Genomic DNA, 15,937 nt, shown 5'->3' with positions numbered 1-15,937 from the left:
ATATCTAAATTCCAGTTAGTTAACACACAGTGCAATATTACTTTCAAGTGTACAATATAGTGATTCAACACTTACATACAATTCCCAATGCTCATCACAACAAGTGCTCTCCTTAATCCCTATCACCTATTTAACAACCCCAACTCATCTCCCCTCTGGTAACCAGCAGTCTGTTCTCTAGAGTTAAGAGTCTGTTTCTTTGTCTCTCTCTCTTTTTTTTCCCCTTTGCTAATTTGATTTATTTCTTAAATTCCACATATAAGTGAAACCATATGGTATTTGTCTTTCTCTGACGGACTTATTTTCCTAAGCATAATACTCTCTAGTACCATCCATGTCATTGCCCTGAATAGCCAAAGGAACCTTGAAAAAGAAAAACAAGGGTGCCTGGGTGGCTCAGTCAGTTAAGTGCCTGCCTTCGGTATGGGTCATGATCCCCTGGGATCGAGTCCCACATCAGGCTCCCTGCTCAGCTCAGAAGCCTGCTTCTCCCTCTGTCTCTACCTTCCTCTCTCTTTGTCTCTCATGAATAAATAAATAAAATCTTTAAAAAAAAAAAAAGAAAAACAAAGCTTGAGCCATCATAATTCTGGATTTAAATTATATTACAAAGCTGTACTGATCAAAACAGTATGGTACTAGCACAAAAATGGACAGTAGATCAATGGAACAAAATAAAAAAACAGATATGAACCCACAACTATATGGTCAACTTATCTTTGACATAGCAGGAAAAAATATGCAGTGGGGAAAAAAGCAGTCTCTTCAATAAATGGTGTCAGGAAAACTGGACAGCAAATGCAAAAGGATGAAACTGGACCACTTTCTTAACACCAAATACAAAAATAAATTCAAAATAGATGAAAAACCTAAATGTGAGACCTGAAACCATAAAAATCCTAGAGAACACAGGCAGTAACCTCTTTGACATTGGCTATAGCAATTTCTTTCAGGGTATGCTCCTGAGGCAAAGGAAACAAAAGCAAAAATAAAATTTTGGGACTTCATCATAATAAAAAGGTGAAGGAAACAATCAACAAAACTAAAAGCAACCTACGGAATGGGAGAAGATATTTGTAAATGACATATCAGATAAAGGGTTAGTATCCAAAATCAATAAAGAATCTATAAAACATAACACCCAAAAAATGAATAATCCAGTGAAGAAATGAGCAGAAGACATGAATACACACTTTTCCAAAAAAGACATACAAATGGCTAACAGACATATGAAAAGATGCTCAACATCATTCATCATCAGGGAAATACAAATCAAAACCATAATGAGGTATCACTTCACACCTGTCAAATGGCTACAATCAACAGCATAAGAAACAGATGCTGATGAGGATGTGGGGAATGGGGAACTCTCTTGCACTATTGGTGGGAAGGCAAACTGGTACAGCCACTCTGGAAAACAGTATGGAGTTTTCTCAAAAAGTTAAAAAATAAAACTACCCAATGATCCAGCAAATGTACTACTAGGTATTTACTCAAAAAATACAAAAAATGAATTCAAAGGCATACTTGCACCGACACTTATAGCAGCAGCATTGACAATAGCCAAATTATGGAAATAGCCCAAGTGTCCATCAACTGATGAATGGATAAAGAAGATGTATATATGGAAAGCCTGGGTGGCTCAGTGGTTTGGCGTCTGTCTTTGGCTCAGGGCATGATCCCAGATCTCGGGATCGAGTCCCACACTGGGCTCCCTGCAGGGAGCCTGCTTCTCCCTCTGCCTATGTCTCTGCCTCTCTCTGTGTGTCTCTCATAAATAAACCTTTTAATAAAAAAGATGTATATATATTAAATGAACTATTATTCAGCTATAAAAAAGACTATTTAAAAAAAAGAATATTACCTCCATTTTAGAGATGAGGAAAGTAAGGCTATGGTAGTGACATAACTGGTCCAAATAATAGTTAGTAAAGTAATAGAGGCTGGCTTTAAACTTGGGCATTTTGAAAGTAGAGTGTTTTTTTTGTTTTGTTTTAAGATTTTATTAATTTATTCATGAGAGACAGAGAGAGAGAGGCAGATACATAGGCAGAGGGAGAAGCAGGCTCCCCATAGGTAGCCCAATTCAGAACTCAATCTCAGGACCCCAGGATCACAACCTGAGCCGAAGTTGAACGCTCAACATTGCACTGAGCCACCCAGGTGCCCCAAAAGTAGAGTTTTTGTTCTTAACCATTTCATGATGCATCCCACCTCAGACCCTGTTAGGACCTCAGACCCTAACATCGCTCAATGTCAAATAGAATCATGGGAATCTCAAAGACAGTAAAGAAACAGGTCTTATTTCAGGTGTAGATTCAATGGAATGGAATACCCGATTAGAATAACTTGATCAAAGCAAAAGTTACCTAAACTTGGAGAAGTTGCAAAACACGTAATCAAAATGTATGATTTGTCTCTGCTCTCAAGAAGTTAGCTATGCTGCAATTGTAAATATGCATCATGGTCTCTCCACCTTCCTCTGATCTCTATCACAGCCAAACTGAGAGTCACTTTAAATCAGTTATTATTAGTAACATCAACTTCTAAAAACTTCAACATATTATAATTATCACTATTTTCACTTGTCATATATATTCTTTATAATTTCCCTGTAGAATATTTTATCTTATAGATATGTCATTTCACAGAATTTTCACAATGTGAATTTTAATCTCTTTTTTTAGATTATTTATTTATTTATTCATGAGAGAGGCAGAGAGAGAGAGGCAGAGACACAGGCAGAGGGAGAAGCAGGCTCCATGCAGGGAGCCCAATGTGGGACTCAATCCCGGGTCTCCAGGATCACGCCCTGGGCTGAAGGCGGCGCTAAACCGCTGAGCCACCAGGGCTGCCCTAATCTCTTTTTACAAGAGCCCTAGAATGAGATTTACAAAATTCACTTGCCCATTTACAAAAACTATGCAACTGATCAGGTGAAGGATTTTAAAATTACAAATTTTTCACTTTATTTAGAATATATAATATATCCAAGCAAATATACAACAGTCTTTCTTTATTGATGTAATTTTTATTCCTGTCTTTCAAATAGGCACGGTTTTCTCAGCTCTACAATTTCTGTCTTTTGATTTACTCAAAACTCTTCCCGCCTTTTTTTTAATTGAAGTGTAATTAGCATACAATGTTATATTAGTTTTGGGTGTATAACATTTGATTTGATAATTCTATACATTATTCAGTGCTTACCACAATAAGTGCAGTCACCATCTGTCGTTGTACAATGTTATTATAATATTATTGAATATATCCCCTATGTTGTACTTTTCATCTCTGTGACTTACTTATTTTGTAACTGGAAGTCTATATCTTAGTCTCTTTTACCTATTTTACCAATTCTTTCCACTCTCTCCCCGTTTTCTAAAAGCATTTTTCCATATTTTTGTTGTATGGTATATTGTCTAAATAATACAGTTCAAAATACTTCTATTTTGCTAACAAAAAATTCTGGAGGTTTATATAGTATTCTTACTGAAAATGTACAAATTCTGGTCTTTGTCAGACTTATAATAAGAGGCAGAATGGTAGTGGTAGCTTTTACTCTTGTGATTTTATTATAAAAGTTGGCCCTTACAGAGCTCTTATATTCAATATCCAGAACAATTTTATTAATATCACATACATGTTATTGTTATTAAATAGAAATGCAAAAGCAAAGAAGTTAATTTATTACTGTTAAGACAATATTTACTGACATGCAGATCTGCACAGCTATTGCCCAGGTGAAATGGAAAAATCAAATATGCTATACAAATACCTTTTTGCTGAATTGCAACTCCAAAAAGAATTACAATAAGCAGCTAAATAAACACATAGGTATGGAAGCCTGAATAATGTGCTTAAATCAGAAAAAGCATCAAATTTCTGTGAAAACAAAGCACTTTGTTCAGCATATCTTAGCTGCAGCTACAACTCAAGAGATAACCTTCCTGTTTGTGAAATGTGAGATATACTATCATCCTTCCACACCCTTCATTTCAATAACAAGAACCACTAGTAACATTGTTTTTTATGATAAAGGTCAGCAACCTGTCAATAACAAGTAAAAAGTTTTTATTTTTTACTGTCTCAAGAGACACTGGTAACCTAAGAGAATTCATCATTGTTGTAAAAAGGGGGTGGGAGTCCTCATTAAAGTAGTCTTTACATAAACAGATAATATTATCTCTAGAAAGTGAAATGAGCATTGCTCTGTTCCCAAAGCTATAATTTCATTATGCTCTCACTAGACATGAATAGGTCAGTATTACGGATATATTCTATTCTATGGACAAATAATTTACCATAGAAATTTAGTTTTCTTATTTGTTCCACACAAAATTCAAAGAAACATCCAAATTATATTTAAAAAATAATTTGGGCAGCCCCGGTGGCTCAGTGGTTTAACGCCACCTTCAGCCCAGGGCATAATCCTGGAGACCCAAGATCGAGTCCCACGTAGGGCTCCCTGCATGGAGCCTGCTTCTCCCTCTGCCTCTCTCTCTCTCTCTCTCTGTCTCTGTGTCTCTCATGGATAAGTAAATAAAATCTCTAAAAAAATAATAATAATTTAATCCTCTTTCTTTGATTCTATGTGAAGTAGGTTTAAATTAATATTTAAGAAAATATTCTATCTCTAAAACCAACATATTCATTTTAACTCACTGTTTGCAACTGAGATAATTTATATGTAATATAGAAGCAGACATGTTAAGTGATACTAATTCTTCAAATACTTACAGAGGCAAAAACAGATGAGTATCTGGGCAATGATCAACATGTATTTCTTTCTTCTAGTTCTGTATTTCTGAAGGACAACTCTGAATGTTTGTAGGGTTTCCCTGCTCCACATTACATCACCACTATGGTTTCTCTTAGGAAAGCTTGTGTATTGAGTATGTTGAGAAGGGTGGGTACTTCTCTCACATGAAGAAAGATGTCCAATACTATTATATCAGTAGCTCAACAATGTCATGCTTAATAATTACAATACTCGGTTTTTCCCTCATTTCACAAGGGGCTAGTAGAGCTCAAGATAAAACTTTTGCATTAAAAGGTAGTGCCAGCTACATCTTTTTTTTAAAATCATGACTTTCTAGAAGACCTCATAAATTTTCTTACATCTCTTTTGCTAGAACTGAGTCACAGTTGCAAGGAAATCTAGAAATTTTTGTATTTTTCAAGTCCTTCTGATGAAGTTTTGGAATTATAAGTGAGGTCCAGATCCAACAATCAAGAAAGAATTCTTGAGATGTCTTTGGTGCAAAATGGTGGTTTTATTAAAGCACGGGGGCAGGACCCCTGGGCAGGAAGAGCTACTGCCCTGGGCCTGTGAGGGGTGGCTGATTATATACCTGGCAGTTGGGAGGCATCTGGGGATAGCATACTGTCTAAGGAATTTTGGAAGCAAGGTTTCCAGGACCTTGAAGGGGTTAGCTATGGTTGGGAAAAGGTCACTTATTACCATCTAATAAAACCTGAGTCATGAGACCATACAGATGTATATCTGTGGGCTATGTGCTTGGAGGATGATTGCCAATATGTATCCTGGGGGTTTAGAGATAAAGGGAAATTTCTAAAAGAATTTTTATATGTTAAAGTAGGCTTATAGGCTACTGGGGGTTGGGCTAAGATTGCCTTTTGCCCTTAGCAAAGTATGAACATCAAGGCAGTTGAGTCCATAGAAGAATGCCCCTCTGCCTGTTTCAAGGACTTGTCAACGTGCTGCCCCAGGCTCGTGCTTTGTCCTCAGCTAGTCCCTCTATTCCCCCATCACTTCCATTGGGGATTGTAAGAGAGAACGAAGTTAGGATAGCCATTGAACAGTCCATTCTTTCAACTAGTCAACAGTCCAGTCCATATATGTGAGTATATGTGTATACATATATATACATTACACATATATATTTTACACGTAACACATTCACTACCTCCCTAAGGGAGATAATCCCAGAGTCTCATCTAGTTACAAAATCTAGCTCTGAATCTAGGATCTCTGAGGTAGAGCAATCTTTCGTCACAGTCGAGTATACATCATTGTGAACCACTGACTACACACTGAAAGACAAGTTATCTGTTCCCAACATACTCAATACACAATGATGGAGAAAGAACAGAGTAATTGCAACAAAAACTCATTCAAACACAGCAAGAATAAGAAAGATAGGGTGGTCAACTGTCCATAACACACAGCAATCCCTACATGAACATACTTTAATTTCTTTGGTTATCCTATCTGGCAGCCCCTGATTCAGTTATTCTCCTTTGGGTATTTTCATATTTTCTGGTTCCACCGTTTAAGAAGATGTCCCTTGTCCATTATCCTCCTCAGCTATATAAGAGATTGGCACTGGCAAGTGTAGCCTTCCTGCATCCTGTACAGCTTGTATCTCTACTACTAGTATACACATCATACTGCTATTATGAGTACAGGGTAGTGCCTTAGAGGCTGAATAGTCACAGAATGTTTGCTATCCAAGCTTGGGGTTTCTTTAGCCATTAGGCATATATGGCTATTTAAATTTAATTAAAATTAAATAAAATTTCAATTTCAATTCTTCAGCCACACTAGCCACATTTCACATGTTCAACAGCTCCATGTGACTAGAAACTGCACCGGATACTAAAGATACAAAACATTTTCACCATCGGTGAAAGTTCTATTAAGCAGGGTTGCATAAAGAGTGTCATAAAAAGTCCTGTTGAATTTTATTTGCAATGTTCCAAATCCACATGAAATTCACATACTTTTATTTGTTAGCCTATCTGTGGTTTAAAATACAGACTGTGATATTATGAAATCTTGTCAGCACATGAAGTCATTATTGTAGCTATCGTGGAGAGTCTCATTTCTGGTATAGGTGTCAGAATTCATTATGAAAGCTACAGATAATAATCAAATGATTATGTATCCTGTGTTAACTCTAGACACAAAAGTAGCACCAGAGATTCGAAAGGTAGTGAACTGCTTGAATTGGACTACTTGAGAGTCAGCTAATAAAGCTGGCTGGTGAAAGCTGGTAGGTTCTCTAGGGAACCTGCCCTGGATTGAGGATGATGTACAGTCTGAAACAGGTTTATGGTAATTAACTCTACGTACTCAAAACTGCCTTCAAACTTTAGAATTCCTATAGGGAAGAAGAAGAAGAAGAAAGAAGAAGAAGAAAAGAAGAAGAAAAAGAAAGAAAGAAAAGAAAGAAAGAAAGAAAGAAAGAAAGAAAGAAAGAAAGAAAGAAAGAAAGAAAGAAAGAAGAAAGAGGAGGAGGAGGAGGAGAAGAAGAAGAAGAGGAGGAGGAGGAGGAGAAGGAAGAAGGACATCACAGTATCTTTTCTTCTGCTCAGAAATTTCATTCTTAACCCACACCAGTATTTGCCTAATAGCTACATTATCCCAACCAAGTAAGTAAAAACTGAAGAGAAGAAAAATATTCCAACCAACAAAAGAAAAGGTATTGTTTAGAAGATACCAGCTAAAGGATCTCTTTTTTGGTATTATACCAATTTGAATTTGGAAAACTTGAAAAGACCTCAAGCTTTAGTCTGACTCATAAAGGAATCAGAATAGGAAAAAAAATTTATCTATGTTTGCAGGAAGTCACCAGTCTCCAGAGCAGATCCAAATCCAAATCAGACTTCTGTACACACCAGCAGATTATTTAAATCCTGCCTGTGATCAAATTCTATACACCTGAGTATTTTAAAATTATAATTATATCTAATATTCAACATGAGGATATAAGATAAATTTTACCAATCTCTACAATATATTGTTAAGAAAAATAAAAATATATTAAGTACTCAAATCAACTATAACTTTACACTTCAGAAAATCCATGTTCAATGTTCTTGAGACATTATTATAAAGATTAAATGTTTATACTAACTCAGAAGCTTCTTTTAAAAATGCTGACCAATACAATGTTGAGTTTAGGAAAACATAATAAGATGAAAGGAACTCTGATCACAATAAAGAATGCTAGAATATCTTCTTTAAAAAAATATAAAACTCTAAAGAGGCAAGCTTTTTTAAGAATCAAATAAAGTAATCAAATTTTCATCTATAATATAGTAAAATGTGTTTATCAGTAAAATCAGATAGCATGCTTAAAATATATCTATATACAGCAATTATCATGCACTACAGCTGTAATAAAACACTTAGAAGTATACAAATTAAATACAGCTATAAAATTAAAATTAGCAATAATAACAGCAAGAAAAAAATAATATTAGACAGAAGAAAAGACTCTAACCACTTTGTCCTCCTGGTGTGAAATCCACGAAGGCAAGTTAGAAAGGACAGAAAAGACAAAACAAAACAAAAAATAATAATTAATTCCATTCTTAAAACAAGTAAGAGTTTTTAAGAGTTTGTTAGTGAAATAAAAATTCTGAAAAAGTCTAAGTTACATTTTGACTGAAATATAAACATTTTAAAAGGAAAAATCCTTCCATACATTTCAAGCATGAGCATGCCATATACTCAAATATATAAAGATATAAACAGAATGGTTTCTATAAAAGCAATTAAATATACAAACATCAGAAAAATGAGAATATTCTTTCCATAAATAAAATCCCACTTAACTCAGACAGAAACTGAAAAATATTAAAGAAAAGAACTTTTAAATACAGATATAAGAAAACACATCAGCACTATTTATCTTTCATCATACACTGTCAAAAGTAGACAAAATTTTATATGAATTATGCATATTGCTTCTAAAAGTTATTTCTGTCCCATTAATTTAGAAGCCTTCCAAACTTTATAACTAAAAAGAAAAAAATTAATTAAAAAAAACATTAAAGATAAAATGATACTGGTTACAGTTGATAATTTTGGGTCATGGTTTCCCATTATAAATGTGGAAAATAAAATGGCAAGATGCATGATTTGGTCAAGAGAACATAATTAGATATCCTACAGTTTTAAAACGTTGCATTTCTCTTTACTTAAATATAAAATAATGATAACAGTAAAAGTAATAATGTAATAACAATGATCTATTATAAGAACTTGTACAAATTAAAAATTAAAATCATGAGTTTTGAAGTATTACTGCTTCTCTGAAATATGGGTGGCTGTATGTAATACTTGTGGCTAAGAGGAAGGACTTTGCAATCAGACAGACCTATCTTAAAATTCCACCTTTTTAAAAAATAACATTTCTAACTGTACATCTTGTGTAATTTTCTAAAGCTCTCTAAGTCTTTATCTGAAAAATAGGAATTAACATTTACTTTATAGAATTTCTGAAATAAAATAGCATAAAAAGCTCTCAATAGAGTACCTGGCATAGAGTTCTGTATCTAATATTTTAATCTCCTAAAACATAGGATATTGCATAGAAGGGACAGGACTGCATTCTTTACATTCCTGTGCTCTTGACTGCTTCATTTATTACAAATGGTAAAACTAAAAATCATATAAAAAGCTATTGTACACAGCCCAAGACATCTACTGCTAATCATATAGTCCAACAAAAATCATTTATGGAGCAGTCAATACATATGTACCAGACACACTAGATTTCTGGGACATAAAAATTAAGTAAGACAGTTTCTGCCATCAAAGAACTAAAAGTATTAGAGCGGAAAAAAAATTACTGTAGAACAGAGAGACTTCTAAAAGTAGGAAAACAACAAATCACCATAGAAACACAAATGATTGAAGAGATAAAAAGACTTCAAGAAAAAAGGTTAAGAGAAAGTTTCTAACAAGTAATCAGTCTTTAAAGAATAAAGAAGAGAATGTCAAGCAAGACCAGTAAGGAGGAATATTTTATGCAAAGAAGAACATGAAATATGCAAAAAGCACAAAACTGGTATGTTTGGAATACAAGTATTTGGGAATAACTAGATTATAACTGATATGTTTGAACTAAAGCCTCCATGGTTAACTATGTTAATATCTGCCCAGACTTAGAAGCATAACACTTTAACAAAAATTAACTCACTTTGCAGAAATTTCAAAAATGAAATAAAATGAAACTATAACTAATGAATTTGCTAGTTAATGCCTCTGAGCAGATAAGTTAAATTTTAGCTATAATATATACCTGAAAAACTTAGCTATAAAACATTATGAAATACTACTGCCATCATATCTTTATTATCTTTCAACAAGAATAAAAAATAAAAAACCTATTATATGATTTATAAATAAGGTATAATATTATTAGCTACTATTTACTGAATCTTCACCTATGCTATAAAGTGCACACTGATTAGGAGACAAATCTGGAAACTGAGAGACATTTAAGAAGATACCAAATATGGGGCACTTTTGTGGCTCAGTCAGTTAAGCATCTGCCTTGGGCTCAGGTCATGATCCCAGAGTCCTGGAATGCAACCCAGCATAGGGCTTCCTTCTCAGTGGGGAGTCTATTTCTCCTGCTCCTCCCCCTGCTCATGCTCTCTCTCACTCTCAAATAAATAAAATCTTAAAAAAGAGAGAGAGAGAGAAGATATTGAAATGTTTTGGGTAAGAAACAAAGGTGAGAGCAGTGTGAACTACAGTAGTAGCAAGAGAAATGGAGAGAAGTAGACAGATTTAAGAGATACGAAGAAGGAAATAAGGCTCTTAGCACTTGATACTTAATAATTAATAATTGAATAAGGAAGAGGAAGAAGTAGAGGAGGACTGTGAGTCTGGCTTGGGCAACTGGAAGAGAAAGAAGAAACACATGAGAAACACATTTGGAAAATAATGAATTCAGGTATAGACCATGTGAATTTGAGATGCCAATTAATACATCCCAACAAAGATTTTTCAGTAAAAACTATATGGATGGACTTGGAGCTCAAAAGAATAATCTGGCTAGTGAAATCCTATCTGGGGACGCCTGGGTGGCTCAGCTGTTGAGCATCTGCCTTTGGCTCAGGGTGTGATTCAGGGGTCCTGGGATCAAGTCCCACATTGGTCTCCCTCCATGGAGCCTGCTTCTCCCTCTGCCTATGTCTCTGCTTCTCTGTGTGTGTGTCTCTCATGAATAAATAAATAAAGTCTTTAAAAAATATAAAAATAAATAAATAAAATCTTTTTAAAAATCCTATCTGAAAAAAAAGAAAAATCCTATCTGTAAATTATCAGAATGTATACAGTATTTGGAGCTACAGAAGTGCATAAAATCCCCCAGGAAATTGTTCAAAGGAACAGGAAGAATGAGAACAATGATCCTAATCAAAATGGTCCTTTCCTTTGAACTAGTAAGCCTTCCAAAGAAAAGAAATTCAAAATGGATTTTAATTTCTAAACAGATTTTAGTAATACAATTAAGTCAGTTTCACTATATTTGTCAAATGTGATATTAATCTCATTAATAAACAGGAATTAAGTTGCATGAAAATCAAAGGCAGTGTATAAATATATCACCAAGGATCTTAAAACAAGACTGATGAAATATAAAAATTATATCCTGAAATATGAAATATAGATATATAGAATATAAAAAATAACTTGGTGTGGAGAAATATTTTTATTTTAAGCAAATGGATAATTTGAATTTTAAAATGTTCTTTGGGGGCATCCAAAGATTTTACTTATTTATTTGACAGAGAGAGTACAAACAGGGAGAGCAGCAGAGGGAGAGGGAGAAGCAGGCTCCTTGCTGAGCAGGGAGCCCGATGTGGGGCTTGATCCCAAAAACCTTAGGATCATGACCTGAGCTGAAGGCAAACACTTTAACTGACTGAGCCATCCAGATGCCCCAGTGTCCAACTCTTGACTTCAATTCAAGTCATGATCTCAGGGTGGGAAGATTGAGCCCCATGTCAAGCTCCATGATGAGTGTAGAGCCTGCTTAAGATTCTCTCTTTTCCTCTCCCTTATCCCCTAGCCTCTCTCTTTCTCCCTCTCAAATAAATAAATAAATAGTTATTTAAAAGTGAATTTAATTGATCAATAAATTACTTCAGGTTATAATTACCAGACTTGAGAACTCTGCCTGTGTCTCTGCCTCTGTCTCTCTCTCTCTCTCTCTCTCTCTCTCTCTCTCTGTGACTATCATAAATAAAGAAAAAAAATATTAAAAAAAAAAAAAAGAAAATCAGTTATAAAAAAAAAAAAAAGACAATACCTATCCCAGAATTGCATGCCCATAATAAGTACACCGGATTTCTTTCTTCTGTTCATTCACTCGACAACTATTTATACTGACCTATTATGTGCCAAACACTTGGAAGCCTACAGTAAACGAGAGGACTTAGAGAAATACAGTCACTTAACAATAAAATGTTAACAAAAGCCACTGCAAGCAGTTGCCACCCGGCTTGGGCTCTTCTCACTGTAGAGTTGGTCGATGTCAGCTCTCCATCCTGTGCCTCTGAGCTGGACACACATCTTGGTCCCTTTGCTCGGAAGCCTCCCACCAAGGCTTATGCTGGCGCAGGGATACAGCAGGGCTAGCAAGCTGACGCCCCTGCTGCCGTGGAGCTGTGGCTCCGTGGAGGAGATAGAGGCCACCGGGCAGCCACAGGTGTGGACATCAGGTGGACAGAGGCTGGGCCCCTGGGTGAACCAGCTTATCTTCCTGGAGGACTGTTCCCCCTCCCGCCTCCTGTCTGCACCAGCTCCAGCCCAGCACTCATGCGGGGAGTGGCCCTCCACACAGCAGAGTACATGGGGAGTCCCCTGGCCCCGGGACGCCACCCCCTGGCCCCGGGACGCCACCCCCTAGCCCCGGCAGCCAGGCTGGGACTCCTGCACTCAGGGAGGGGCTCCTGGCCTCTTCTCAGACGCCTGCTCCTTTAGCTCGAAAGATCCGGAGAACAAGGGGTTCCATCCACTCTCTTCACTGTTCTCCCTGGACTCACAGCTCGCTTCAAACCTGACCTGATAATCAGGTGATCAGGAAAGTCTGCCAACAGGAAGGCTCTGGAGAACAGAGCAGAGCAGCTGCAAAGCCATCAGAGAGCTGGCTACGGTGAGTGCAGGCGCTCTGCGCTTGTGTTTGGTCATTCTGCCACGGAGAAGCCAGGACATTTATCTTTAATGGGCTCCTGATGTGTACAATGGTTTAGGCTGTGTAGCCAGAGGGGGTTAAAAAATCCTCAAAATAAGCTGTTCCAAAGAAAACCGAGCTGCAGGAGGTTAGGGATTGGTGAGCGTTGCAGGGGCGTCTTGGCCCCTCCCTGTGGAAATGTCCTCCCAGAGTTTTCTAAAAGGCTTCTGTCTCAAGAAGCCCAGCGCCGGATTGCCAAGAGGGACTGAGTAATTAGCCCCAATCTATATTAATGGCATTTTAGATTAGTCACAGATGAGCCCACCTTCCAACCTGTGCACTGGGAAGCCAGACGTGAAGGAGAAATGCAAAAATATAAATTAAAAAGTGAAAAAGAAAAAATAACAACAAAATATTAAGAGTACTAGATTAGAAGTCTTTTGAATCCATTGAGCACTTACTCCACAGAAGAGTGAGTGCTTAATTCGCAGGAGTTACCCAAAGAAAACATCATGGGGAGATGATGCTTAAATCCAGAAAAAAAGAGTAAATGTTCATCAAGTGGGTAGGGGTGATAGGTAGGAATAGGGTCTAGGGGCAGGGTAAGCCAAAGCATAAGAGATAATAGCAGTAATAATTTAAGAAAAAAGGCAAATGGTATAATTTGACCAGGGCATAAAGAATGGAGTGAAGCATATGCCTTGAGTTAGGATGGGTACGAATCATAGGGCCCTTTATGCCATTAGAAACTTCATTCAAAAAATGAGTCATCACTAACTAATTTTTAAGCAGAAGGTAAAATAATCAAATTTGCATTTTATAAATATCACAATAGCAATGTGTGAAGGATGCAGAGAGACCAGTTAGGAGACTACATTTGTCAAGGTGATGGAGGATAAAAGCCTAAGTAAGAGCACAGTTACTAGTTTGCATAAATAGTGAAGAAATGATCATCTCCAAGCATCGTGAGGAATGAGTGGTGATGGATAGAAACCTGAGAGCATTCCTGGTGTTCTGGTTTAGGTGAAAGTAGTGGTGCCATTCAAAATACTGAAAATTATAAAAGGAATAGATCTGGGGGTTGTTCCAGCAACAAAATACACAGTCTGTTCTGACCTAAGTGAGATTCAGTGGTATTCTAATATATTTATTTAAAGGGAATTAAAATGACAAGATTTCAAAAAAAGAATCTTATATCCTTTTTTTTCAATTGGGCCATATACTGATTTATTCAGATATACAAAAAAACTGCATATATTCGTGTATACAACATGAGTTTAAACATGAATACATCCATGATACCATCATCACAATGAAGTTAATAAACCTATCTGTTACCTCCAAAAGTTTCTTTGTGTCCCCTTATGCCCCTTCTTTTTATGGATCAGATTTTTTTTTAAGATTTTATTTATTTATGCATGAGAGACACACAGAGAGAGAGGCAGAGACACAGGCAGAGGGAGAAGCAGGCTCCATGCAGGGAGCCCGATGTGGGACTCGATCCCGGGTCTCCAGGATCAGGCACTGGGCTGAAGGCAGCGCTAAACCGCTGAGCCAACCGGGCTGCCCCAGAATTATTTTTAATTTAAAAAAAAACAACAACATTGTTTTAGGTAATAAACAACATTTATTTCTTTGCTTATATTTGAAGCTAAATATTTTTTTTCAGATTGTTTGAAAAAGAATTAGGTGAGATTTGTTGTGTATTCCACTTCAAAATGGTAGAGGAATTCATAACTATGTCTAATCCTTCACTCACATATTGTCTGCATTCCACTCCCTTTGTGCTCCCCTACCTAGTGTCTAACTATGCTGCAATTTTGGTGATATCCTGAGTTTCTTTCTCTTTTAAACTACAAGATAGTCCACTTTTATGATTAGAATTCATTGCCGATACTATTATTAATCTTCTCCATACCAGCTAAGTAAAATCTATTTAACTTGGTGCTCACCTTATCTACTAAGGAGCTTACTTCATTTATTTTCTTTAAAGATTTTTATTTATTTATTCATGAGAGACACAGAGAGAGAGAGAGAGAGAGAGGCAGAGATACAGGCAGAGGGAGAAGCAGGCTCCACGCAGGGAACCCGATGTGGGACTCAGTTCCGAGTCTCCAGAATCATGCCCCGGGCCGAAGGCAGATGCTTAACTGCTGAGCCACCCAGGCATGCCTACTTCATTTATTGATGCAGATATTAGGTACTGAGCAGGATTCTTCCCACCAAGTGGTTAGGAGCAAGTAGACAGCAAGAAGACATTGAGCTTTCAAATGCACATCAACCAAGCTATTGGTTAGCAATTATGCTATTAGCCAAGCATACCTTGCACCTACTATACATCAGTAGTCCATATTTTTTCTTTTCTCTAAAATAAATTTCTAAAACCACATATCCCTCACACATTTTTAGTATAACATTTAAATTTTAAGTTTAAATAGTTGGAAAGAATGCATTTTCACATATGTTGTATACTATAGATACGCTTTAATTATATTTTTATCAAATCTTGGAGCTGCAGATTTACCTCATTCAATATATGGAGAATTTCTACCATACAACCTATTTGGAAAACCAGGCCACACTGAGAAGCCATCAGAAAAATATGACTTTCTCTCATGTCCAACTTCATTTTTAAATTCAAATAAATGTGGCATTATGGGTCACCATGACAATCACCTCCCATCAAAATTCTAACTCTAAAAAAGAGGCATGAAGTACCAAAGTCTCACCAGAAGTCTGCTGCCTGAAAGAAATAAGGTGCTGCCCCTTTCTATATTTCTTACAAAACCTCTCACTGCTTTGCCCTTAAGGAACTCTGTCTCAGGACAATACATTCTAGAATCATTTTGTTTCCTGGCCCAGAAACTTTGACATCTGAGGCAATACATTATATAAAGACTAGATTCACATTAAGTAGTGTTAAAGAGCATGCTTTTGGTTTCAAGAGTTTAAGGCAATTGTAAAAGTGATTTAGAAAGAAAATTCCACAAAACAGAAAT

General features: G+C 36.3%; 1 protein-coding gene across 38 annotated transcripts in view; it reads right to left on the bottom strand.

Moving 5' to 3' along the window:
- RIMS2 (regulating synaptic membrane exocytosis 2) overlaps window positions 1–15,937 on the bottom strand; it is a 581,405-nt gene that overhangs the window by 446,821 nt on the left and 118,647 nt on the right. For 27 of the 38 annotated variants that reach the window (XM_072774146.1, XM_072774140.1, XM_072774145.1 and 24 more), the window contains one exon: window positions 8,250–8,261. The exons of the other annotated variants lie outside the window; for them this stretch is intronic. In XM_072774146.1, the coding sequence (XP_072630247.1) occupies window positions 8,250–8,261 (12 nt within the window). The remainder of the gene's footprint in view (window positions 1–8,249; window positions 8,262–15,937) is intronic. 38 annotated transcript variants of the gene reach the window in all.

This window comes from Canis lupus, chromosome 14, assembly GCF_048164855.1.
Source record: "Canis lupus baileyi chromosome 14, mCanLup2.hap1, whole genome shotgun sequence".
Classification (NCBI taxonomy): domain Eukaryota; kingdom Metazoa; phylum Chordata; class Mammalia; order Carnivora; family Canidae; genus Canis; species Canis lupus.
The sequence above is the reverse complement of the archived record's forward strand: the minus strand, read 5'-3'. Positions and strand labels throughout refer to the sequence as shown.